General features: G+C 44.3%; 1 protein-coding gene across 1 annotated transcript in view; it reads right to left on the minus strand.

Moving 5' to 3' along the window:
* The window catches only part of TRPM6 (transient receptor potential cation channel subfamily M member 6), a 180,119-nt gene that overhangs the window by 121,337 nt on the left and 32,191 nt on the right, over positions 1–26,591 (minus strand). Inside the window, exons 10-12 of the mRNA XM_075860466.1 lie at positions 9,555–9,655; positions 2,022–2,156; positions 534–587 (exon numbers count right to left, since the gene is read on the minus strand). Of these exons, the coding sequence (XP_075716581.1) occupies positions 534–587; positions 2,022–2,156; positions 9,555–9,655 (290 nt within the window). The remainder of the gene's footprint in view (positions 1–533; positions 588–2,021; positions 2,157–9,554; positions 9,656–26,591) is intronic.

A 26,591-nucleotide genomic window follows, 5' to 3' on the forward strand; every position in this document is an offset into this window, starting at 1 on the left:
CTTAGCATGTCTTTTTAAGAGCCTAACTCCACTCAAAATAAAAAAAAATCCAATATCCAACTCCCGAATGTCACACTCAATGGGTTCAGTAAACGGAGATATGGGGAGCTGTTTAGGAGTCCCTCACACTGCAGAGGTGTTTTATTGGTATCTGTGATTTCCTGCAACATACAGGATACACGGAGGTCATCGGTGGCTTTCTTTCTCGGACTAACAAAAAATGGTTCTGCAGTTTTAAGGGTTCACAAATAACCCCTGTTCAATTACCACAGTCTCCATAGAGTTCACTGGAGAGATGGTAGAGACAGGCAAGCAAGCAGCACAGAGGTTGGAAAAGTACCTATCACACATATAAGCCATACCCTGTGGATATGCCATAAAGTTGTGAATATTCCCGTAAGACGTATTGACTTTACTTTGCAATAATATAACATTCAACAAAGAGTGGACTATCTAAAGTATTTTATATGGATGTTGTAGAACAACTGCTGTCAAACATTGACAATATTTTCATAGAATTCCTAAAATCTCACCTGTTTTACATCTCCAATAAGATGGTGTAAGAGCAGATTTGTAGGTCCTTGTTTCTAAGATACAAAAAAGAGAATTTTCTTAAAACACAGTGGAAGTAATAAAAAGTGCTATAGACAGTTCTTTAAGAGCAACTTCTCTGTCTCTTCCTCACCACCAGTCCTTTATAGTTGCAAGCAGCAGCAATATTTTATAATGAAAAGTGTGAGCACTTATGTGCTAAAACCATTAGACGCTGACCCAATCATATTTTTTTGTTTATTCCCCTTCACCATGAACCCCAGGCAGCTTATGGACTTCTTTTACATGACTATCCAGCGCCATGCCAAACAAGTGTTCAGGATTCAGTAAGACCATTCTGGATTCAAGGTACTGTCCCGGAGCACAACATACCTGACCTCTGACTTTAGAGATTGAACAGAAAGAGATGGCTGCTACACTAATGCAAATTCAATCTACAGTATAAATGAATGAGCACTCTATATATGCCACACGATTAGCATAAAGCTTCATTTCCAGCACTGCAGCAAAGTGTTTTTAATTACTGTCATAATTTAATAATGTATCGGTCACCTGTTTTTGGGGTGTAATCAATATTAGTCTAAGATATATTCCAATGTGGACATTCAGTTACATTATATAGGTTCTCTTTTTGACATTTTTCAGTAACTTTCACTTTGAAGTGAAAGAGTCTGAATGATCAACTTGTGTCTGAATGAGTCTAAAGACTGGAGTTGTAGTGTGGGATCTTCCCAATCAGAATTAGCAGAGTATGTCAGGTGACATGATCAACTAATCAGCTGCTTAACCTTGTATTCTTAAGTTGGCCATACACATTAGATGTATATCAATCTAACCCACTAATTTCGGCGGGACTAGCCTACCATCTAATGTGTATGACGAGGTCCCGACTCTCCCCCGACGGCAGATGTCGGGGGAGAGAATGGTCAAGCATGTTAAATCTCAGCAGGTCTGAACCTTTTGTTCATTTGGACATAAGTCACCGCCAGAAGAGTCTGGCAGCGGCTTTCTCCCTTCTCACTACTGAAAACACATGCACGCTTGGCTGAGCATGTGTATGAGGGGGACAATATTCAGCCGACAGCTATCTCAAGTGTATGGCCAGCCTAGAGGAATCCTAACGAATATTTAGGTGCTGCCATTTTGTTAAGCTACATAAATATATATCATATGATTCTATAATAATTGATTTTTATATTGGTTATTTAGGACATTTAAATTGGATCAGAATTATTGTTTTGGTTAAGACAAAATGATGTCCTGGGATTTGATAAAAGTGAATATGGACAGCATTACACTTCATGTTTTCCGGATTACTATGCGTGCAGAAAATAAATAATTACTGGTAGCAAAGGCATCTTAAGAAGGTTAGCAGGACAAAAGATGGAGATCACTGAACTCCAAAAAAGCATTTTATAAAACCACTAAGCATCTATCTCTGTATTCAGGATCTTCTTTCAACTACTTACAGTATTGTACAGTTCTTCCAATCTGCTTATAGTCAGGAAACGGTGCATGTTCACCCCATATTCTATCAACAACTTCACAAAGTCCACACGATCCATCACCAAGGCATCCTGCATTGCTTTTTCTAAAGAACCAACCTTTCAGAAGAAGTTATAAGAGATCAGTTATAAATATGAAAAGAAGTGACTTTCCAGTTGAAGTCTTAAAATATAAAATATTGTTTACTACGATTGAGAGGTTACAAGCTTATTTGCATTGTCTATTAAGGCTGGGTTCACACAGAGTTTTTTGCTGGAGGAAAATCTGCCTCATTTTGAGGCAGATTTTCCTCTGCCTGCACACCGATTTTCGCTGTGTTTTTCGCCCATGGCCATAGAGCGCCGTGGGCATAAAACGCCGCAAAATACGCTTTCTCTGCCTCCCATTGATGTCAATGGGAGGTCAGAGGCATAAACGCCAAAAGATAGGGCATGTCCCTTCTTTTTCCCGCTAGCCGGTTTTTCCGCTCGTGGGAAAAAAACGCCTCCGCCTCCCATTGAAATCAATGGGAGGCATTTTTCGGCCATTTTTTGGCGCGTTTTCCTACGCGGTTTCCGCATAAAAAAAAACTCAGTGTGAACTGGCCCTAAGAATCTGAGGAGTCCTAGTTTCACTTCTGGTGTCATCAGTGGCTTACGCTATTGAACCTGTTCCTGCCGCAGGCTGAAACTCTGACTGTACAGATTGGCTGCTGTATGTAAGCACAAGCTCTCCAAGAAGTCCGTTCATGGAGAGCTAATTTCCATTACAGTAAAGTCAATTCTCGTTGGAATAATCGTTAGATTGAGCAAAAAGTGATCAATCAGCCTAGGTGTAAACACTGCAAGCGATCGAACAATTAATGATATATCCTTCGTATATCGACGATTGTATAGTTTTGTATGAGAGAAATAAAATTAGTCGTCACTAAGGCCTCATTTACACGAACGTAATATACGCGCGTGCGACGCGCGTGCTTTGCACGCATGTCGTACGCACCTATATTAGTCAATGGGGCAGTTTAGACGATGCGTGAATTGCGCTCAGCGCGTGTGCGCAGAAAAAAAACTCACGACATGTTCTATAATCGTGCGTTTTTCGCGCACTCACGCACCCATTGAAGTCAATGGGTGCGTGAAAACCACGCATGCCGCACGGAAGCACTTCCGTGCGAACTGCGTGATTCGCGCAAGAGCTGTCAAACTCCTGAATGTAAACAGAAAAGCACCACGTGCTTTTCTGTTTACAAACATCCAAACGGAGTGTCAAATTCGAGATGAGCGCACCGAACTTCACCGGGTTCGGCCAAACTCGTTTTGACCGAAACCGGTAAAAAATGTTCGGGTACGCGACGTCAGGAGACAGTCACTGTCCACGGTGCTGAAAGCGTTAAACTGGTTCAGCACCATGGACAGTGACTTCCGCTCCGAAAATCCATGAACCTGTAAAAAAAAAAAGACGTTCTGACTTACCGATAACTCCGGTCCGACCTCCCGGGATGACAGTTCAGTCCAAGTGACAGCTGCAGCCAATCACAGGCCAAGCACAGGCTGCAGCCAATCACAGGCTGCAGCGGTCTCATGGACTGCGGCGTCATCCTGGGAGGTGGGGCCGGATGACAAGAGAGGGACGCGTCACCAAGGCAACGGCCGGGAGCCCGGACTGGGGGAAGCAGGAAGTTCTTGGTAAGTATGAAAGTCTTTTTTTATTCACAGGTTGGTGTATATTGTGTTCGGCATTCACTGTCGAGGGTGCTGAAAGAGTTACTGCCGATCAGTTAGCTCTTTCAGCACCTTGGACAGTGACGGGCGTCGACTAGCCTCATCTCTATGATGGCGGCTGCGCGAAAATCACGCAGCCGCGCATCATACACGGATGACACACGGAGCTGCCAAGTGCCTTTTGCGCGCGCAAAACGCAGCGTTTTTTGCGCGCGCAAAACGCACACGCTCGTGTAAATGAGGCCTAATTGTGCAAGTTTAAACCGGTATCGTTGAGGTGCAAATGCTCAAAAGATGCCAGACAAGCGACCTAAACACTGATCACAATAACGACTATTTCAACGATAATATATACAATTAAATAACGAATCGCTAACCATTCAATCGTTACAATTTCTTGGCTCGTCTAAAAGGCCCTTTAAGACAGAATGACTATAAAAATCATGAGAGAACGGTCTTTGACAAACAGTCAAATGAGCTTCTCTAATAGGAGAGCCTGGAGATCAGCTTGGAGTTACTGTTTATGTATTGCAATATCCCTTTACAAATAAGTTGCAACAACGAAGATTTAGCTTTTATGGAATATCCTATGCATATGGGACCCTCACTCCTCTAAACCTGGGGCTGAATGTTAGGAAAGGACTAACTATTGTAAACCGTACCCCCTCCCTGTTCCTGTTAGAAACTGATGGACACGTGTCTTATTTCAGCCGTATTAAATAATTATTCTTCCTCACAAGTCTACGGTTTCCATAGCTCCCATACATAGTTGTGTCTAAGGAAGACACAAGAACAGCAAAGCGTGCTTGCTCATCGGGTTATAGGACACTACTTTGATTTCGCTGGCCCTCTCCTTCCCTTTTTCCCAGGATTTAGATGCATAATGAGGGACAGAGAATTCCAAGCAGTGGGACTCTAAGGGTATGTGCACACGCTAGCTGGCTTTTACGTCTGAAAAGACAGACTGTTTTCAGGAGAAAACAGCTGCCTCGTTTCAGACGTAAAAGCTCCTCCTCGCATTATGCGAGGCGTCTTTGACGCTCGTAAATCTTGAGCTGCTCTTCATTAACTTCAATGAAGAACAGCTCAAATTACGTAGCAAAGAAGTGTCCTGCACTTCTTTGCCGAGGCAGTCAATTTACGCGTCGTCGTTTGACAGCTGTCAAACGACGATGCGTAAATGACAGGTCGTCGGCACAGTACGTCGTAAAACCCATTCAAATGAATGGGCAGATGTTTGCCGACGTATTGTAGCCCTATTTTCATAATACGCCTCGTTTACGTCTGAAAATAGGTCGTGTGAACCCAGCCTTACTGATCAGATATTTATGGCATATCCTGTGGATATGCCATAAAAGGACAGCACTCAGAATAAGTGAATGAGTGAGTGAGTATACAAAATTTGTACGATAATTTTGTAATGGTATTACTACTGCGAAGACCAGCCAGAGACATCAAAACTAATATGGGTAATGGTTACAGAAAGTATACATTATTTTGTTATATAGTAACCCGGATAATGTTCCAAACTCTGATAGACTGATGAAGAGCAAAATCACTGCATTTTACAAATAATACTTTAACTTTTGTAGACTCCTCTAACCTTTGGTAAATAGGTTGTCTGGTTTCAGCAAATTAATGTTGTTATTCAGTTGGAACATTCATAGTTTACTTCCAGTGGATAAAATGCTGTCCATGGTCATGTGATGGACACAGGTGCTGGGATCATTAGAAGACACAGCTCTGATACATATACTGTAACTCTAACGCGCTGTGCACCTGTGTGTCCATCACATGACCATGGACAGAATTTATCCACTGGAAATAAATAATGAATGTTCCTACTGAATAACAGCAAGCAGAGATCTTGGAAACCTTGAGGAATTAATACTGATAGTATATTGTAAAATAACATTAATTTGCTGAAAGTGGACTACTCCTTTAAAATATGAAAACAGTTTTTGCTTAGAGCTTGGAATTACCCTATAAGATAAAATAAAACAAATCCTATAAACTTTTTCTAATGGAAAACTGTCCTTCCCAAGGCGTAGAACTTCAGTGGTACTAGGCTATAACAAGAATAAGTAATGGACAAGCATCATTGAAAAAAGTAATTAACTCAGATACCCGAGGGTATGATCCTGAGCCTGATTAGAAAGTAGTGTTCCCACAAATAATGTGTTTTTAAAGGGAAGCTATAAAGTTATCTATTCCTCTAGGCATCTGAAACTGTAAATCAGTGGATGTTCATCCAAGTGGAAAAAAAAAGAGTTTACATATATTTGGTCATGTGTATACCATAGCAGGTTAAAACAGGTTTAAGAAAAGTAAGGCAAAAATAAAAGGGAAAAAACGTATATAAAAAAAAAAAAAACATAAAAGACAAACGGTCAAGGAAAAAAATGCAGTGATAAGTGTCCCAAATTTTGTCGCACGCATTTTTTGCGCCAAAACCTGTGACTTTTTACCCAGTTCCAAAAAAGTTGGCAAAGTTTAGCAGAAGGGGCAGGGACATCCGCGGCCTGCCAAATCTAGTATAATTTACACCAAAATTGGCATAAATTATAGTGGAAATTTATGCCAGCTTGCAGCTGGCATAAGATTTCACTTTGTAGTGCACAAACAGCCAAAGTTTTGACAAATGTATTTAGAGGAGTGCGCCTCTTAATAAATTTGTCGCATCTTATTCCAGCTCGCTTCAGTCTAAGGCCCTGTTCACAGAGTTTTTTGCAGGCTGAAAATTCTGCCTCAAAATTCAGTCTGAAATGTTGAGGCAGATTTTGGTCTACCTGGACGCCGTTTGCCGCGTTTTTCGCCTGCAGCCATTGCCGCGGGCAAAAAACGCTTTCTCTACCTCCCATTGATGTCACTGGGAGGTCAGAGACGTAAATGCCCGAAGATAGGGCATGTCGCTTCTTTTTCCCACTAAATCAATGGGAAGCGTTTTTGGAGCGTTTTCTGGCACGGTTTCCGCGTCAAAAACAGTGTTAGAAAACTCTGTGTGAACAGGGTCTTAGACTGGCGTATGTAAATCTGGACATGGTGTTCGAACTGTTGCCTTGCAGCACTGGGGTCCTGGGTTTGAATTCAGGCAAGGGCAACATCTGCATGGAGTTCGTATGTACTTGCCATGTCTGTTTGGGTTTGCTCTGGATACTACAACTACCTTCCACGCTCGAATAAAATTATTTTAGGTGAGTTTACATTGTGAGCCCCATTGGGGACCGGGACTGAGGTGAATGATGACAGCCTGTGCACAGAGCTATGACGGTATTATAAGCAATGGGAAATAAATAAAAGTGTGTAGGTTTAATCCCCATCTAAATCAATATCTACATCCTAAATGAGTTGAAAAGTGACACTATTAAAGAACGGCAATAAACTGTTAAAGGGATTTTTCCATCTGGACTTTTATGGCATATCCACAGGATATGCATAAAAATGTCCAATAGATGCGGGTCGACCTCTGGGACCAGCAAACACAGTGAAGGAAATAAGTATTTGATCCCTTGCTGTTTTTGTAAGTTTGCCCACTGTCAAAGACATGAACAGTCTAGAATTTTTAGGATAGGTTAATTTTACCAGTGAGAGATAGATTATATATATATAAAAAAAAAAAATCACATAGTCAAAATTATATATATTTATTTGCATTGTGCACAGAGAAATAAGTATTTGATCCCTTTGCCAAACAAGACTTAATACTTTGTGGCAAAACCCTTGTTTGCAAGCACAGCAGTCAGACGTTTTTTGTAGTTGATGATGAGGTTTGCACACATGTTAGATGGAATTTTGGCTCACTCCTCTTTGCAGATCATCTGTAAATCATTAAGATTTCGAGGCTGTCGCTTGGCAACTCTTATCTTCAGCTCCCTCCATAAGTTTTCAATGGGATTAAGGTCTGGAGACTGGCTAGGCCAGTCCATGACCTTAATGTGCTTCTTTTTGAGCCACTCCTTTGTTGCCTTGGCTGTATGTTTCGGGTCATTGTCGTGCTGGAAGACCCAGCCACGAGCCATTTTTAATGTCCTGGTGGAGGGAAGGAGGTTGTCACTCAGGATTTGACGGTACATGGCTCCATCCATTCTCCCATTGATGCGGTGAAGTAGTCCTGTGCCCTTAGCAGAGAAACACCCCCAAAACATAAAGTTTCCACCTCCATGCTTGACAGTGGGGATGGTGTTCTTTGGGTCATAGGCAGCATTTCTCTTCCTCCAAACACGGCGCGTTGAGTTAATGCCCAAGAGCTCAATTTTAGTCTCATCTGACCACAGCACCTTCTCCCAATCACTCTCAGAATCATCCAGATGTTCATTTGCAAACTTCAGATGGGCCTGTACATGTGCCTTCTTGAGCAGGGGGACCTTGCGGGCACTGCAGGATTTTAATCCATTACGGCGTAATGTGTTACCAATGGTTTTCTTGGTGACTGTGGTCCCAGCTGCCTTGAGATCATTAACAAGTTCCCCCCGTGTAGTTTTCGGCTAAGCTCTCACCTTCCTCAGGATCAAGGATACCCCACGAGGTGAGATTTTGCATGGAGCCCCAGATCGATGTCGATTGACAGTCATTTTGTATGTCTTCCATTTTCTTACTATTGCACAAACAGTTGTCTCCTTCTCACCCAGCGTCTTACTTATGGTTTTGTAGCCCATTCCAGCCTTGTGCAGGTCTATGATCTTGTCCCTGACATCCTTAGAAAGCTCTTTGGTCTTGCCCATGTTGTAGAGGTTAGAGTCAGACTGATTAATTGAGTCTGTGGACAGGAGTCTTTTATACAGGTGACCATTTAAGACAGCTGTCTTTAATGCAGGCACCAAGTTGATTTGGAGCGTGTAACTGGTCTGGAGGAGGCTGAACTCTTAATGGTTGGTAGGGGATCAAATACTTATTTCTCTGTGCACAATGCAAATAAATATATATAATTTTGACTATGTGATTTTCTGTTTTTTTATTTTTATATAATCTATCTCTCACTGGTAAAATTAACCTAGCCTAAAAATTCTAGACTGTTCATGACTTTGACAGTGGGCAAACTTACAAAATCAGCAAGGGATCAAATACTTATTTCCTTCACTGTATGTGTGAACAATTATATGGATGATGATTTGGTTCTACATACAGTCTGCATGGCAATTTTGACAGAAATCAGAACAAGAAATGTGGTCATCAGAATATCTCCTTAGGATTTGGCCCTGTAATTTCAAGCCATCATAACTTAGTATATAGGGGGGGGGGGTTCACACATGCCGTTTTGATGCAGTTCTTGGTGCCATTTTTATACAGTCCAGGAGTGGATACAAATGAGGAGAACTATAAGTCGTATTTCTATACTTTTCCTCATTTACTAATTTTAAGGAAGTCTCCCCTATCTTTCTAAGGCTTCTTTGTTTCTGATACCGTCATATTTCCTGCGGAAAAAATTGTGCTACATGCAGCGCTCGTTTTTGTTAAAATGGAGGACATAACTACAGAAACTGATGGACCGCATTGTCAGGGTGGCATCTGTCGTAGGTGTCCTGGTTTCCATTATATGAGTTTTCTACCTCAAAGAAACAATATTTTACATATTGGATATGTATATTACAATATCACATTCATATCAGCCTCGGAGAACAAATGTCCCTCTAGCTCAAAGAAACCATTTACATTTAGTTTCATGTGTGCAGTCTACAAAACCATTCTGAACTATGGAGTACACGGACAGTTTGGTATACAAGAACCATAGCCTCTGGAGATATTGGATTCTATAACAAAATCATAACAATGGCAATATATGCATATAAAAATACAAACTTTCCAGTGCTGGCCATACACCAGGATATGTTTCTTAGCAATATCCACTCTGTTCCAAGTCAAAGCTAGGCTCAGCTGATCGGGCGCAGACATGTTAGTACCTACAAAACAGAATTTATACAAGTAATATTAATACTGTGACCGCCTTCCAGATATTTTACTGTAGAAACCTGTAGGCAATGATGTCAGATATAGGCACATACATCAAATTTTATTATTTAGCCATTATAAAAGCTTTGGTTTGGCCTAAAATACAGTAAGTGTAGATCTATGGAACAGGTGGCAATAAACTTGGCATTATGTCAATTAAAGATATTTATAAAATTGCTCAAAAAAAGTAGATTACAACAGATAGTTTATGTGCTTTTAGTTTGTAATAGAGTTTGCTAAATAAACTAGTCCCCAAGAACACACCTTTTAAACCGTGGGACTGTGCTGGTTTACATTAAAATGAATTTTGGGTACATAGAAAAAAATAAGTGATGAAATACCTTATAGTCTGCATTCAAATACTGAAATACTAAAAATAAAGCAAATAAAAGAAGTAGTGCCCACATAAAAATCTAGTAGAGCTGAATTTGTCAAAACACAAGAGCTAAGATTGTCATTTAAAACGCTTGGCATCTTAGTATCTTGTCAACTGTTTTCTATAAGAGTGCAGGTACATCTACCGAGTTATGTCAAATCAATGAGTCATCTGGTTCAGGGGCGTAGCTGTAAGGGGTGCAGAAGTAGCAGTTGCACCCAGGCCCTGGTGCCTATGGGAGCCCAAAGCCCTGTACGTATTATAAATGGCACATGGTAGATGGGGGCCCTGTTATAGATTTTGCATTGGGGCACAGAAGCTCCAAGTTACGCCTTTGGGACTGAGCGTTTCTTTCACATAGTTTAAGCGATCGGTAGGGGTCTCAGTACCCAGACCCCCACCAATCGAAACTTCTTTTTGTATGTGTAAACGCACACAAAATACATGGCACATATTTATTGGCCAGTACATTTTTAAAAAGCCGTGAAAAAAAACAATGTAAAAAAACACATGCTTTTTTACGCAGATTACACATCAAATTTTTTCTGCCTACAAATTACTCCATGTGAACATACATTTGTAACATTCGTTTTTTTTCTAGAGCACGCTGTTTATAGTGCGTTTTATATTTCATTAAAAAACTTTCATTCTTACACAATGAAAATGTTGTGAAGTCCCATAAGAAAAATGACCACGTTTATTTTAAAGGGATCTCCCAGGAATTAAATTGAATTGCTTATCCTCAGGACTAGAGATGAGCGAACCGGGACAACCGAACACGGTTTCGGTCCGAACTTCTGGAAAAGTTCGGTTCGCAGCGAATCCGATCTTCACCGTGTTCGGCCGAACCCATTTTGACCGAACCCGGCTACATTTTGGAGCCTGCCATCTAAAATGGAGGATTTCACAAGATCACCTGACATCAGGCTACCCCATAATGCCTTGCAAACGGCTCTCCCAGTCAATCGGGAGGCAGCATAGGGGCGGGCTCAAGCCTGCAATAAAAGTCTATGCACGGAGCTCAGCGGCCATTCTACAGACAGGAGCTGTAGGGATAGCATCTCTGTGCAGAAAGCTTTAGGAATCTAAAAGGCAGGAATCCAGCAGTCGAAGGGGCTCATCCACTACTCACTACTCAGCCAGTGTGTGAATACGCTTTTATTAGGGGCTCATCCCCATTGCATCCAACTTGCAATACAGGCAGGCTTTGTAGTACTACAACGCCCAGCATTCCCTGAGTCAGTGCACAGTGGCTGATAGAAATACTCATTCATTGCCATTTGCCAAGCCAGTGTCAGTGTGAATACGCTTTTAGAAGGGGCTCATCCCCGGCCGTTAACATAACGAAATAACAATCCAACTTGCAATACAGGCAGCCTAGTAGTACTACAAGGCCCAGCATTCCCTGAGTGCACCGCGGAGTGGCTGATAGAAATTCTCATTCATTGCCATTTGCCAAGCCAGTGTCAGTGTGAATACGCTTTTAGAAGGGGTTCATCCCCGGCCGTTAACATAACGAAATAACAATCCAACTTGCAATACAGGCAGCCTTTGTAGTAGTAGTAGTAGTAGTAGTAGTACTACAAGGCCCAGCATTCCCTGAGTGCACCGCGGCGTGGCTGATAGAAATTCTCATTCATTGCCATTTGCCAAGCCAGTGTCAGTGTGAATACGCTTTTAGAAGGGGCTCATCCCCCGGGTTTTGATTCAACTTGCTGCACTCCAGCAGTGAAATGTCTGGTAAAAAAAAGGTTGTGAAAGGACGGGGTAGAGGAAAAAACACCCATGCCGTGTCCTCTTCCAGTCCAAATGTTGGATCTGTTGGTGCCAGACCCAGTACCAGCATTTGTGGCACAAGACATGTGCCCAGTTCCACTAGTAGCAGCAGCCATGTGCCTGCTGGTAGTAGCAGCAGTATCAGCAAGCCAGACTTGTCCATCTCCTCCGGTGGGCGGGTTACTTTAGACAATACGGCCATTGTGGACTGGTTGGCTGGCTCGCGGTCATCTCAGCAGGAAGACTCTGACGATCTGGCTTCAAGCCAGGTTTCGTTGGATTCCAGATCCTCTACAGTTCCTTGGCACAGTGACAGTAGTAATGTAGGTATTTCTAGCGTTTCCATTCCATCATCTATGTCTTCGCTCCCCCTTCCTAGCGGGAAGCCATCTTTCCTGAGAGTCCTAAGAGACATCTCCTCGGGTGCGAAGGAAGATACTGAACAACATAGTGATGATGATGATTTGTTTTCCGCGAGTCAGCCAACGGAGTGTGTTGCGGCGGTGGTGGAGGTGGAAGCGGTGTCCGAGACGCATAGCTGCGGTAGTGGGGGTGTTGGTGGTCGTAGCCGTGGTGGCAGACGCAGTAATGAGGGGGGAGCATGGAGCCCGCCATGATGTCACATCAGATTCACAACACAGTGACAGAAGTGGTGGGGATGATGAGGAGGGCTATGATGATGTTGTTTTAGACAGGACGTGGGAACCAGGTGACGAGGTAATGACGGCGTCAGAGGAGGAGGGTAGTAGTGGCGGCACTGGCCGTGATAAACAGCCAAGCCGAGGTAGATGCAGAAGTCAATCTGCAAAACGTTGCAGCGGTAGGGTCAGCTCAGGAGCCGGTAACGGCGACACGGATGCTGGTGTAGGCTCCTGAAAAAAGCCTGCCAGACAAGGGGCAAGCTCGGGTGGTGGTGGTGGTGGTGGACGTGGTACTACCTCTTTACGGTACTCTGCCGTGTGGCAATTTTTCTGTACCTTCCCGGAGGACGAAAACATGGCACAGTGCCATATCTGCAAGCAGAAAGTAAGGCGTGGGCAGGGCAGCAACGTAGGTACTACCGCTCTACGTAAACACATGGAGCGGCATCACAAGGCCATGTGGGACAATCGACATGCCCCACCATCATCATGTACATCTAATGCTGCTGCTGCTGCTCCGAGTCCCTGTCATCTAAGTAGTAGCCAGGCCTTATCCACCATGTCGTTGTCATCATCATCATCACTGTCATCTAGTGCTCCTCCTACGTCCCGTCAGTTATCCATTACGGAATCGTTGTCCAATAAGCAACAATATATACCCAGTCATCCACTTGTCGTGCGGCTTAATTCACACCTGGCTAAGTTGTTGGTGGTGCAGTCGCTGCCGTACCACCTGGTCGACTCCGCCGGCTTCAAGCAATTGATGGCGTGCGCTCAGCCTAGGTGGCGAATACCTAGCCGACATTACTTCTCCAAAACAGCTGTCCCTGCCTTGCACAAGCATGTGGAGGAAAAGGTGTGCCAGTCCTTGCAATTATCCGTGTGCAGCAGGGTACATGCCACCGTCGACACGTGGAGCAGCAACTATGGGCAGGGACAGTACATGTCTTTCACGGCCCACTGGGTCAATATTTTGCAGTCCGATGCACCACCGCAGCAATGCCAGGCATTACCACCTCCATGCTTGTATCTTTCTGGTTCAACTCCGGACACCAGGCGCCTACCATCCTCCTCCTCCTACTCCTCCTCCTCCTCCTCCTCCTCCTTGCCTTCCTCCTTGGAGGTCTGCCCGTCCCCGACAGGACACAGCATATCTTCCACTCCTCCTCCCTCCTCTTTTCATAGGTGCAAGGTGAAGCGCCACAACGCTGTCTTACACCTGCTGAGCCTGGGCGAGAAAAGCCACACAGGGCAGGAGCTGCTGCTGTGCATCAAGGAGGAAATCGCACGCTGGCTGTCTCCTCTGAAACTCACACTGGGCAATGTTGTCTCTGATAACGGGAAGAACGTTGTGGCTGCACTGCGTCTAGGTCACCTGACACACGCTCCTTGCATGGCACATGTGATCAATCTGGTCATAACACGCTTCTTAAAGTCATATGTTGGTTTGAAGGGTGTGCTGGCCATGTCCAGGTTTGCGTTCGCTTTAGACGTTCGTATGCATTTAAGCACGCCCTCCTGGACTTGCAGCGTCAAAACAATCTCCCAGAACACAGCCTGATTTGCGACGTTCCAACACGCTGGAATTCCACCCTGCACATGTTGGACCGTCTGTACGAACAGCGGAAAGCCGTGAATGATTTCCTGATGCAGCAGACGGGCAGCGTTTGGAGCCAGTGTAATTTCGAGCTCAGGCACTGGCAGCTGGTTAGAGACGCATGTCACGTTTTGAGGCCCTTTGAAGAGGCCACACGATTTGTGAGCCGTGACGCTAGCGGAATGATCGATGTTATGCCGCTGATATTCATTATGGAGCAAACGCTCACAGCGATGATTCAGCAAAGGATGGAGGAAGGATCACATCTGGCTATGGATGTTGAGGAGGAGGAGGAGGATGAGGAAACAGGACCTGAAGAGGAGCTGGATTTGGAGATGGAATCACAGGAAGTGATAGGGGACGAGGCAGCCGCACAACATGACAGTGATGGTGGTGATGACGAGTCTGACGACGACCTTGATGATGGACAACCATGGCAGTATGGGGCAGAGATGGAACCAACCGGGCCCTCTGAAACGCTGGCCAGGATGGCGAGCTGTATGCTTCGTTACTTGCGCGCTAACTGTCGTATTGTTAGCATGAAGCAAAGAGATGAGTACTGGATAGTCACACTTTTAGACCCTCGGTATAAAGCCAGAATGGGGGAGTTTTTTGCGCCTTCCGAGAGGGAGGCAAAATTGGCTTATTATCGAGAGAAGCTATGCAGCCAGCTTGTCACGGCTTTCAAACGGCAAACACCTGCTGCAAGCATGTCTGACCGGGGGGCCACTCTCCGCTCCCCACTGTCTCATCGTTCCACCGCCTCTGGCAGAGCTACCTCTGCAATAGGCGGCAGCAGCGGCAGCAGCAGCAGCAGCCAATTCAGTTTGGAAAATATGATGACAACATTTTTACATCCAATACCCCGACCTGACACACATCGTAGTCACCAAAGGGATGTTCACCATCACCAGGTGCAGCACCTAAACAACCAGGTTCACTCGTACCAGGACTGTGCCCTTTCTCCGTCAGAAATCCTGATCCCAGACCCCATGGACTTCTGGGTCAGCAGATTGGATCATTGGCAAGAACTGGCCCAGTTTGCCATGGGTTTACTGTCTTGTCCACCCTCCAGTGTAGCGTCAGAGAGGGTATTCAGCGCGGCAGGGGGCTTAGTCACCCCTAAGCGAACAAGATTGTCCGCCAACAGCTTGGAAAATCTCACGTTTCTGAAAATTAATCAAGCGTGGATCGGTGAGGATTTTAAAACCCCTGTGCCTGATGCCACTGATTAGATCTGACATTGCTGCTGCTGCTGCCGCCTGCTACTGCCGCCTGCTACTATGGGATTCTGTCCTGTCCACTCTTTTTTAATGTGCCTCTGTTGGTGCTGCTACTACTTCTACCACCACTCCACCCCCAGTGCCGTCTACTACAAGCAAAGCAGAAAAATGACTACAGCACTGGACCACAAGTGGGTGCACGCCTCAATAGGACCGGATCCGCGGTCCCCAATATCAGATAGACAAAATAGACGAGGAGACAGCACTTCCAACATATGTCAGCTTTTTAATCACCCGTGCGACGTTTCAGTCCAGCAGGACCTTTCTCAAGCATAGTGAACACAGCAGTACAGGAGTATTTAAGGACTCACAGAGTCAACAGTAATAAAAAATGTGATTAATACAAAAAGAGTTTAAAAGGATCTGTGTATAATAAAGCAGTGTAATTTAAAATCACAATCAGACCACCTAGATGCTTATGCATAAGTCCTGCTGGACTGAAACGTCGCACGGGTGATTAAAAAGCTGACATTTGTTGAAAGTGCTGTCTCCTCGTCTATTTTGTCTGTCTGCTACAAGCAGGCCTGCCCCACCACAGGGCTTTGTCCTGTGACTGTCGTCCAGTCTCTTTTTTTAATGTGCTGCTACTACTACTACCACCCTTGCGGTCTGTGTTGGCTACCTCTACTACCACCAATACACCTCCACTGCCGTCTGCTACAAGCAGGCCTGAGGCCTGCCCCACCACAGGGCTTTGTCCTGTGACTGTCGTCAAGTCTCTTTTTTTTTAATGTGCTGCTACTACTACTACCACCCTTGCTGTCTGTGTTGGCTACCTCTACTACCACCAATACACCTCCACTGCCGTCTGCTACAAGCAGGCCTGAGGCCTGCCCCACCACAGGGCTTTGTCCTGTGACTGTCGTCCAGTCTCTTTTTTTAATGTGCTGCTACTACTACTACCAGTCTACCACCCTAGCTGTCTGTGTTGGCTACCTCTACTACCACCACCAATACACCTCCACTGCTGTCTGCTACAAGCAGGCCTGGAGGGCTTGTCAAAAGCCATTGCTTGTTGCTTTTACATCCATGTATGGATGAACCCCGGCAGGCATCTGCCAATAAAAAGGGTACATTTTTGGAGGGCTTATCAAAAGCCATTGCTTGTTGCTTTTACATTACATCCATGTATGGATGAACCCCGGCAGGCATCTGCCAATAAAAAGGGTACTTTTTTGGAGGGCTTGTCAAAAGCCATTGCTTGTTGCTTTTACATCCATGTATAGATGAACCCCGGCAGGCATCTGCCAATAAAAAGGGTAATTTTTTGGAAGGCTTGTGAAAAGCCATTGCTTGTTGCTTTTACATTACATCCACGTATGGATGAACCCCGGCAGGCATCTGCCAATAAAAAGGGTAAATTTTTGGAGGGCTTGTGAAAAGCCATTGCTTGTTGCTTTTACATTACATCCATGTATGGATGAACCCCGGCAGGCATCTGCCAATAAAAAGGGTAAATTTTTGGAGGGCTTGTCAAAAGCCATTGCTTGTTGCTTTTACATCCATGTATGGAAGAACCCCGGCAGGCATCTGCCAATAAAAAGGGTACATTTTAGGAGGGCTTGTGAAAAGCCATTTCTTGTTGCTTTTACATCCATGTATGGATGAACCCCGGCAGGCATCTGCCAATAAAAAGGGTAAATTTTTGGAGGGCTTGTCAAAAGCCATTGCTTGTTGCTTTTACATCCATGTATGGAAGAACCCCGGCAGGCATCTGCCAATAAAAAGTGTAAATTTTTTGAGGGCTTGTCAAAAGCCATTGCTTGTTGCTTTTACATCCATGTATGGAAGAACCCCGGCAGGCATCTGCCAATAAAAAGGGTACATTTTTGGAGGGCTTGCACTCAAAAGCCATTGCTTGTTGCTTTTACATCCATGTATGGATGAACCCCGGCAGGCATCTGCCAATAAAAAGGGTAATTTTTTGGAGGGCTTGTGAAAAGCCATTGCTTGTTGCTTTTACATTACATCCACGTATGGATGAACCCCGGCAGGCATCTGCCAATAAAAAGGGTACATTTTTGGAGGGCTTATCAAAAGCCATTGCTTGTTGCTTTTACATTACATCCATGTATAGATGAACCCCGGCAGGCATCTGCCAATAAAAAGGGTAATTTTTTGGAAGGCTTGTGAAAAGCCATTGCTTGTTGCTTTTACATTACATCCACGTATGGATGAACCCCGGCAGGCATCTGCCAATAAAAAGGGTAAATTTTTGGAGGGCTTGTGAAAAGCCATTGCTTGTTGCTTTTACATTACATCCATGTATGGATGAACCCCGGCAGGCATCTGCCAATAAAAAGGGTAAATTTTTGGAGGGCTTGTCAAAAGCCATTGCTTGTTGCTTTTACATCCATGTATGGAAGAACCCCGGCAGGCATCTGCCAATAAAAAGGGTACATTTTAGGAGGGCTTGTGAAAAGCCATTTCTTGTTGCTTTTACATCCATGTATGGATGAACCCCGGCAGGCATCTGCCAATAAAAAGGGTAAATTTTTGGAGGGCTTGTCAAAAGCCATTGCTTGTTGCTTTTACATCCATGTATGGAAGAACCCCGGCAGGCATCTGCCAATAAAAAGTGTAAATTTTTTGAGGGCTTGTCAAAAGCCATTGCTTGTTGCTTTTACATCCATGTATGGAAGAACCCCGGCAGGCATCTGCCAATAAAAAGGGTACATTTTTGGAGGGCTTGCACTCAAAAGCCATTGCTTGTTGCTTTTACATCCATGTATGGATGAACCCCGGCAGGCATCTGCCAATAAAAAGGGTAATTTTTTGGAGGGCTTGTGAAAAGCCATTGCTTGTTGCTTTTACATTACATCCACGTATGGATGAACCCCGGCAGGCATCTGCCAATAAAAAGGGTACATTTTTGGAGGGCTTGTGAAAAGCCATTGCTTGTTGCTTTTACATTACATCCATGTATGGATGAACCCCAGCAGGCATCTGCCAATAAAAAGGGTAAATTTTTGGAGGGCTTGTCAAAAGCCATTGCTTGTTGCTTTTACATCCATGTATCGAAGAACCCCGGCAGGCATCTGCCAATAAAAAGGGTACATTTTTGGAGGGCTTGTGAAAAGCCATTTCTTGTTGCTTTTACATCCATGTATGGATGAACCCCGGCAGGCATCTGCCAATAAAAAGGGTAAATTTTTGGAGGGCTTGTCAAAAGCCATTGCTTGTTGCTTTTACATCCATGTATGGAAGAACCCCGGCAGGCATCTGCCAATAAAAAGTGTAAATTTTTTGAGGGCTTGTCAAAAGCCATTGCTTGTTGCTTTTACATCCATGTATGGAAGAACCCCGGCAGGCATCTGCCAATAAAAAGGGTACATTTTTGGAGGGCTTGCACTCAAAAGCCATTGCTTGTTGCTTTTACATCCATGTATGGATGAACCCCGGCAGGCATCTGCCAATAAAAAGGGTAATTTTTTGGAGGGCTTGTGAAAAGCCATTGCTTGTTGCTTTTACATTACATCCACGTATGGATGAACCCCGGCAGGCATCTGCCAATAAAAAGGGTACATTTTTGGAGGGCTTGTGAAAAGCCATTGCTTGTTGCTTTTACATTACATCCATGTATGGATGAACCCCAGCAGGCATCTGCCAATAAAAAGGGTAAATTTTTGGAGGGCTTGTCAAAAGCCATTGCTTGTTGCTTTTACATCCATGTATGGAAGAACCCCGGCAGGCATCTGCCAATAAAAAGGGTACATTTTTGGAGGGCTTGTGAAAAGCCATTTCTTGTTGCTTTTACATCCATGTATGGATGAACCCCGGCAGGCATCTGCCAATAAAAAGGGTACATTTTTGGAGGGCTTGTCTAAAGCCATTGCTTGTTGCTTTTACATCCATGTATGGAAGAACCCCGGCAGGCATCTGCCAATAAAAAGGGTACATTTTTGGAGGGCTTGTGAAAAGCCATTTTTTGTTGCTTTTACATCCATGTATGGATGAACCCCGGCAGGCATCTGCCAATAAAAAGGGTAAATTTTTGGAGGGCTTGTCAAAAGCCATTGCTTGTTGCTTTTACATCCATGTATGGAAGAACCCCGGCAGGCATCTGCCAATAAAAAGTGTAAATTTTTTGAGGGCTTGTCAAAAGCCATTGCTTGTTGCTTTTACATCCATGTATGGAAGAACCCCGGCAGGCATCTGCCAATAAAAAGGGTACATTTTTGGAGGGCTTGCACTCAAAAGCCATTGCTTGTTGCTTTTACATCCATGTATGGATGAACCCCGGCAGGCATCTGCCAATAAAAAGGGTAATTTTTTGGAGGGCTTGTGAAAAGCCATTGCTTGTTGCTTTTACATTACATCCACGTATGGATGAACCCCGGCAGGCATCTGCCAATAAAAAGGGTACATTTTTGGAGGGCTTGTGAAAAGCCATTGCTTGTTGCTTTTACATTACATCCATGTATGGATGAACCCCAGCAGGCATCTGCCAATAAAAAGGGTAAATTTTTGGAGGGCTTGTCAAAAGCCATTGCTTGTTGCTTTTACATCCATGTATGGATGAACCCCGGCAGGCATCTGCCAATAAAAAGGGTAAATTTTTGGAGGGCTTGTGAAAATCCATTGCTTGTTGCTTTTACATCCATGTATGGATGAACTCCGGCAGGCACCTGCCACCATAAAGGGTAAATTTTTTGAGGGCTTGTCAAAAGCCATTGCTTCTTCTTTTACCACCTTATATGTATGAACCCTGGCAGGCATCTGCCGCCAAAAATGGTTAATTTTTGTACCTTTTTTAACAATGCATTAAGCATACAACATGAACAAGTGCAGTGGTTTCTGTTAGTTATCACCGTGTCCCATCCGTTTTCCTTTAGCCATACATGTTGGCGTAACTTTGACACTAACTTTGCCTAAAAGTACTTGGATACACTCATGGGTGGCCTAAGAGTGTTATACAGGGCTTCTAGGGCTTTTAAACAGTGTTATACACGATTTTTAGGGGCTTTCTTGTATTACAGGTTCTGTCAGAACTAGTTCGGTCCGAATCGAACTTTTTCATGAAATTCGGCGAACCTGTCGAACCCAACTTTTCATAAGTTCGCTCATCTCTACTCAGGACAGGTTATCAATATTGGTGGGGTATACATATATGCCGCGGGGTCTATGTACACAATAAATGGTATGTGGCACCTTCATTCTGCTTATTTGCGGGGGTCCTGATTCAGATCCCTGCCAATCAAATATTGAGGTCTTCTCCTAAGGATCGGGATGGACAACCTATTTTGCTCTGCTTTAAGGAACCACAATAAAATATTCTATTTATAAATAAATACTATAATAAATGAAATATTGCAGCTGTAGAACATGTTTAGTGCTGAGTGAAATTAATATAATTATACTTCATATGGTGGATGTGTGTATTATATTAAATTATAGTGTTGGCACTGAACACAAACCAGACACTATCAAAAACTGCCATGAACATGGTGGATCCAACTCTTCAACACTGTCTGGAATGGAATCAGAACCTACATCTTGTGATGTTATAGTCTACAATGAGACATGGAGCATCTGTACACACTTCCTGTGTTTACAGTATCTAGAATCTGGGTGTGGTCCATTTAGACATGCTTCCTGTGACATCATGATATAGTTTTAACATATTATGACATCATCAGGCCTATAAGCATGTCTCACACCTTGACAAATATGTCAGTCTTATCTCTTCACTCTAGAATTTATTTCTACTCCGAGATCATTGATAACATCTGCTGCCCGGGCGCCAGGGGCGTAGCTAGGGGGGGGCAGGCGGGGCACTTGCCCCGGGCGCAGTTCAGAGGGGGGCGCCAGCGCCCCCTCCTCCTGCACTATAATTGTACCTGTGTCGCAAGGACACAGGTACAATTAGAAGCAATGAATGACCGGGCACGTTCCGTGCCCGGACATTCAGCGCCTCTCCACGAATGAAGCGACTGGTACCTTTTGTACCAGTGACGCTTCCATCGATGAAAGGCGCTGACTGACTGGCAGGGAAAGTCATCCTGCCCAGCCAATCAGCGCCTTTCATAGACGCCGCGTTCAACCCCCAGGAGACCTGCGCAGAAGAGAGCAGGTCTCCATGGCTGCCGGACGGCGTGGGAGCGGGAATAAGGTGAGTTTGAATTATTATATTTTTTTTTAATTGTAATAGAAGTGTGGCTGTATCTGCGGGGGGGACTTTGTCTACGAGGGTGTCTATCTACAGGGGGACTATATCTACAGGGCTGGGCTATATACAGGGGGACTGTATCTACAGGGCTGGGCTATATACAGGGGGACTATATCTGCTGGGCTATATACAGAGGGACTATATCTACAGGGGGGATATATACAGGGGGACTATATCTACAGGGGGCTATATACAGTTGGACTATATCTACAGGGGGGCTATATACAGGGGGACTATCTACAGGGGTGGGCTATATACAGGGGGACTATATCTGCTGGGCTATATACAGGGGGACTATATCTACAGGGGGGCTATATACAGGGGGACTATATCTACAGGGGGGCTATATACAGGGGGACTATATCTACAGGGCTGGGCTATATACAGGGCGACTATATCTGCTGGGCTACATACAGGGGGACTATATCTACAGGGGGACTATATCTACAGGGGGGCTATATACAGGGGGACTATATCTACAGGGGGGCTATATACTGGAGTGGGCTGTCTATAGAGCACCATATACAGGGGTGGACTATATAGTATATAGCCCCCTGTAGATATAGCCCACCCCTGTATATGGTGCTCCATAGATAGCCCACCCCAGTATATAGCCCCCCCTGTAGATATAGCCCCCTGTAGATATAGCCCCTGTAGATATATTCCCCCTGTATATAGCCCACCCCTGTATATAGCCCCCCTATGTATAGCCCACCCCTGTAGATATAGCCCCCCTGTGTATAGCCCACCCCTGTATATAGCCCCCTTGTACATATAGTCCACCCCTGTATATAGTGCTCCACAGATAGCCCACCCTTGTATATAGTATATACAGGGGTGGGCTATCTGTGGAGCACTATATACAGGGGTGGACTATCTAGTGGAGCACTATATACAAGGGGGGGCTATATACAGGGGTGGGCTATCTGTGAAACACTATACAGGGGTGGACTATATGTGGAGCACTATATACAGGGGTGGGCTATATCTACAGGAGGGCTACATACATGGTTGGGCTATCTGTAGAGCTCTATATACAGGGGTGGGCTATATCTACAGGGGTCTATATACAGGGGTGGGCTATCTGTAGAGCACTATAGGGGGAGTTATTTGTGGGACACTATATACAGTGGTGGTCTATATGGGGGCACTATCTACAGGGGCTCTATGGCAGGCACTATCTACAGGGGGCACAGTGTGTGTGTGTGGGACACGGTGTATGGTGCTATTATAATTAGAGGTGCAGTGTTTGGCGCTATTATATTAGGGGTGTACTGTGTGGTATAATGATAACTTTATATTTATTTATAGGTGCAGAAATGTTGGAAAAGTGAGAAGCTGAAGACATCTAAGCGGCAAACTGCAGAAATGGACCGGGAGAAGTCATCATAGAGGTCTGGACCAAATGGAGAAAAAGAACTAGAATCTGAGACGTCACCGGTGAGTCACTTAATGTAAATGTTCATTCTGCCTCTAATCAGTAATGTAGTTACTGTATGATCTGCAGCGAGATGATGGGTGGTATGATTATGATAGGATTTATTTTTTGTGAAACAGCATCTCCCAGCATATCCTTACCATTGTTCGTGCCATGCTGGGAGCTGTAGTTTTACGCCGTACACACCTATACAGCAGGGGTTGCACTAAATTGAGCTGTATTTGTGCTGGTGTTGTATATATGTAGTGAGCTTGGTTCTTGTGTTGTGTATAGAACCATATTGCTTGTGAAATGTACAAATAATTTTATGCTCGCGTTACATAAAAAGAAATGACACATCGATTGGTAGAGAAAACAAACACGGCGAGGGGGAGGGAGATGTCGGGAAAGAGGTTGGGGGGGGCGCCAAACTGAATCTTTGCCCCGTGTGCTGGAGAACCTAGCTACGCCTCTGCCGGGCGCGCTACCATAGAAAGACATAAGTGCTTTGCGGTATTTAAATTTTTATTACAGAACTGTTCTGGAATTATGGAAATACTAAATGTCATTTTATTTTTTTACTTATGGGCAGTCTTTACAAGAACAACAATATTAACTTCTACAGCATCTATAAAAATATCATCCATAACACCATCTATAACATTATCTATAACACAATCTATAATAACATGATCTATAACACCATCTATAACAACATTATTTTAGAACACCATCTATAAGAACATTACCTATAACACCATATATAATAGATTTTCGATAGCTTATTAAATTCTCATGAATTCTCTATAGATGAAATCTCTGTTTAGAGAACAGGATAATTATTTTGGTAAGTTCTATGTTAATAAATGTAACATTTTCATGGTTGGGGTACGACTCTTCCATGTGCGCAGGTTACAGTCTGGTCTCTATTGGATTTTTAGGTATTTGTATGTTTTGTGTTTTAGTCTTTTTTTTATCATTTCTATTTTGTTATATGTTTTTTTTTTTGCTTATTTAAAATGTTTCATTCTTCAATAGGTCCTGAAAATGTAAAAATAAGATATTTTTTTAGCTCATCTCATTCAAGGTTGCAGTCAGGGCCAGACTGCCCGTCTGGCAAATGCCAGTTGGGCAATTGTCTGCAGTGGGCAGCTCTCCTTTTTATCCACGGCAGGCTTCTGTAACTCCTCTAACTCCTCTCTGACCTGTCTCTGCATGGGTCAGTCAGTCACCCAGCCCCTGCAGTCTCAGTTATGCTCATGCTAGGTATGATATCACAGCCAGGGTTGGGGCCTCTTGGTAGAAAAGGGGGGCTCCCAAATGACAGTACTATTTATATCAGGAAATAGCAGCAGTGTGCTTGTCTACACGTGTATACAGGTGAAGAGAGAGGAGTTAGGGATTACAGGATGAGACTGTATGTTGGAGGCGGCTGAAGGGAGGGGGAAGGATGTTTTGCACATAGGACTGTTTGTTGGAAGGGGATGAAGGGAGAGGAAGGATGTTTTTTTGTTTTTTTTAACATGTGACTATGTTGGAGAGGGCTGAATGTAGGGGAGTGATGTTTTAGATGGGACTGTATGTTGTAGGGGGCTGAAGAGAGGGGGAGGATGTTTTGCATATAGGACTGTATGTTGGAGGTGACTAAAGGGAGGGTGCACATGGGACTGTATTTTGGAGGGGCTGAATGAAGGGAAGTAACAGTTTACACATGGAAATGTATGTTGGAGATTGCTGAAGGGAGTGAAATGAGACTATATATTGAAGGCGGCTGATGGAAGGGGGGTGTTGTTTTAGATGGGACTGTATGTTGGAGGGGGCTGAAGGGAGGGAAGTGATGTTTTCCACATGGGACTGTATGTCGGAGGGGGGCTAAACAGAGGAGAATAATGTTTTAGATGAGACTGTATGTTGGAGGGGGCTGAAGAGATGGAAGTGATGTTTTTTTTTTACATGGGACGGTGTGTTTGAGGGGGCTGAAGTGAGGAGAATGAGGTTTTACACATGGGACTGTTGGAGGGGACTAAATGGAGGGAAGTGATGTTTTGCACATGACTATGTATGTTGGAGGTAGATGAAGGGAGTGATTATATATATATTTTTAACGTTGGACTGTATGCTGGAGTGAACTGAAGGGAGGGGAGCGCTGTTTTGCACATGGGACTGTGTGTTGAAGGGGACTGAAAGGAGGAGAGTGAAGTTTTGCACATGTGACTGTATGTTGGAGGGGACTGAAGGGAGGAGAGTGAAGTTTTGCACATGTGACTGTATGTTGGAGGGGACTGAAGGGAGGAGAGTGAAGTTTTGCACATGTGACTGTATGTTGGAGGGGGCTTGTAATGTCCGTGGCCACGGACCGTCGCTCTCACTTACCCCCCCAATGGCCGCGACCGCAGACCTCAGTGTCTCAGGAGACGCCAGTGCTCGCATCCGCCCGGCTCTGCACTGGCCTCTAGGGTGCGTGCTCGTTCCCGGCCTTAAAGGGCTAGCACGCACATGAATATAATTACAAAATCATCCCCAGATCACCCTGGACTATAAAAAGGGCTCTGCCCTTTCACTTCTTGCCTGAGCGTTGTTGTGTATTCCCATGTTAGTCTTAGCAAATGTTCCCTTAGTCGTATCCTGTTCCCAGTGTTCCGGAGCCCTGCTACCCGTATCCCGTGCTGTGTTTGTTCCTGTGCCGCTTCTAGTGTTAGAGTCGTGTTGTGTCATCTGCCACATCTGTTGCTATACACCACGCCTGGTGTCATCTGCCACCCCTGCTGTCATACTAACTACATCTGGTGTCATCTGCCATGCCTGGTATCGTCCACCATGTTTGGCATCATCTACCTTCAAGTTCTATCTGTGCTTAAGCCTCTGCTACTGTCTGGACTATTTCAGGTACTCTTGTGCTAGGACTTTGCATAGACTTTTGTAGACTGTTTGGCCAGCTGCTACTCCACTACGGCAGTGCAGCCTAGTGGATCCACATACCCACGGATCGTGACAGGGCTGAAGAGAAACCGCGTGAGGTTTTGCACATGTGACTATGTTGAAGGGGGCTAAATTGAGTGAAGTGATGTTTTGAACATGAGGCTGTACGTTGTAATGGATCGCTGTTGCAACCTGTAGGGTTTTTATCAGCCCTGGAATAGGTGAGCCCTGCTGTTCTGCTCTACTATGTATGTATTACTTGGCTATCAGTCCGGCCCTGGTTGCAATATGTAAGGCTGAACTGACAACCATCTTCACAGCATCTAAAGCTCCTTCCACATCTCCTCATCATTCTGGACCTCCATCGATCCTTTCAATAAATAAGACATCTGCAGAGGTGTTACAATGATCATCAGGCTAAGTTCACCATCTCCAGTTTTTCATCATCCTTGACAGAACATGCCTCCAAGGATGGTGACATTCCACAAGTGTCTTCATGCTCCAAGATACTAGATCCTCCTGCCTCCAGAAAACAGCAAGAAGACCTTCAAAAATGACTGACAATGCTGCAAATAAAATAAATGTTTTCTAAACTATCAGTGTTTATTGTTTTACAGGGTAACTCGGACTCTGCACTAAATTTAGTTAGGGAACTTCTTTAAGTAATTATTAATATCATACCTCCTTCTTTATTGGCCCTTAGAGTAAA

The sequence above is a fragment of the Rhinoderma darwinii genome, chromosome 1 (assembly GCF_050947455.1).
Source record: "Rhinoderma darwinii isolate aRhiDar2 chromosome 1, aRhiDar2.hap1, whole genome shotgun sequence".
NCBI classification, from domain to species: Eukaryota; Metazoa; Chordata; class Amphibia; order Anura; family Rhinodermatidae; genus Rhinoderma; species Rhinoderma darwinii.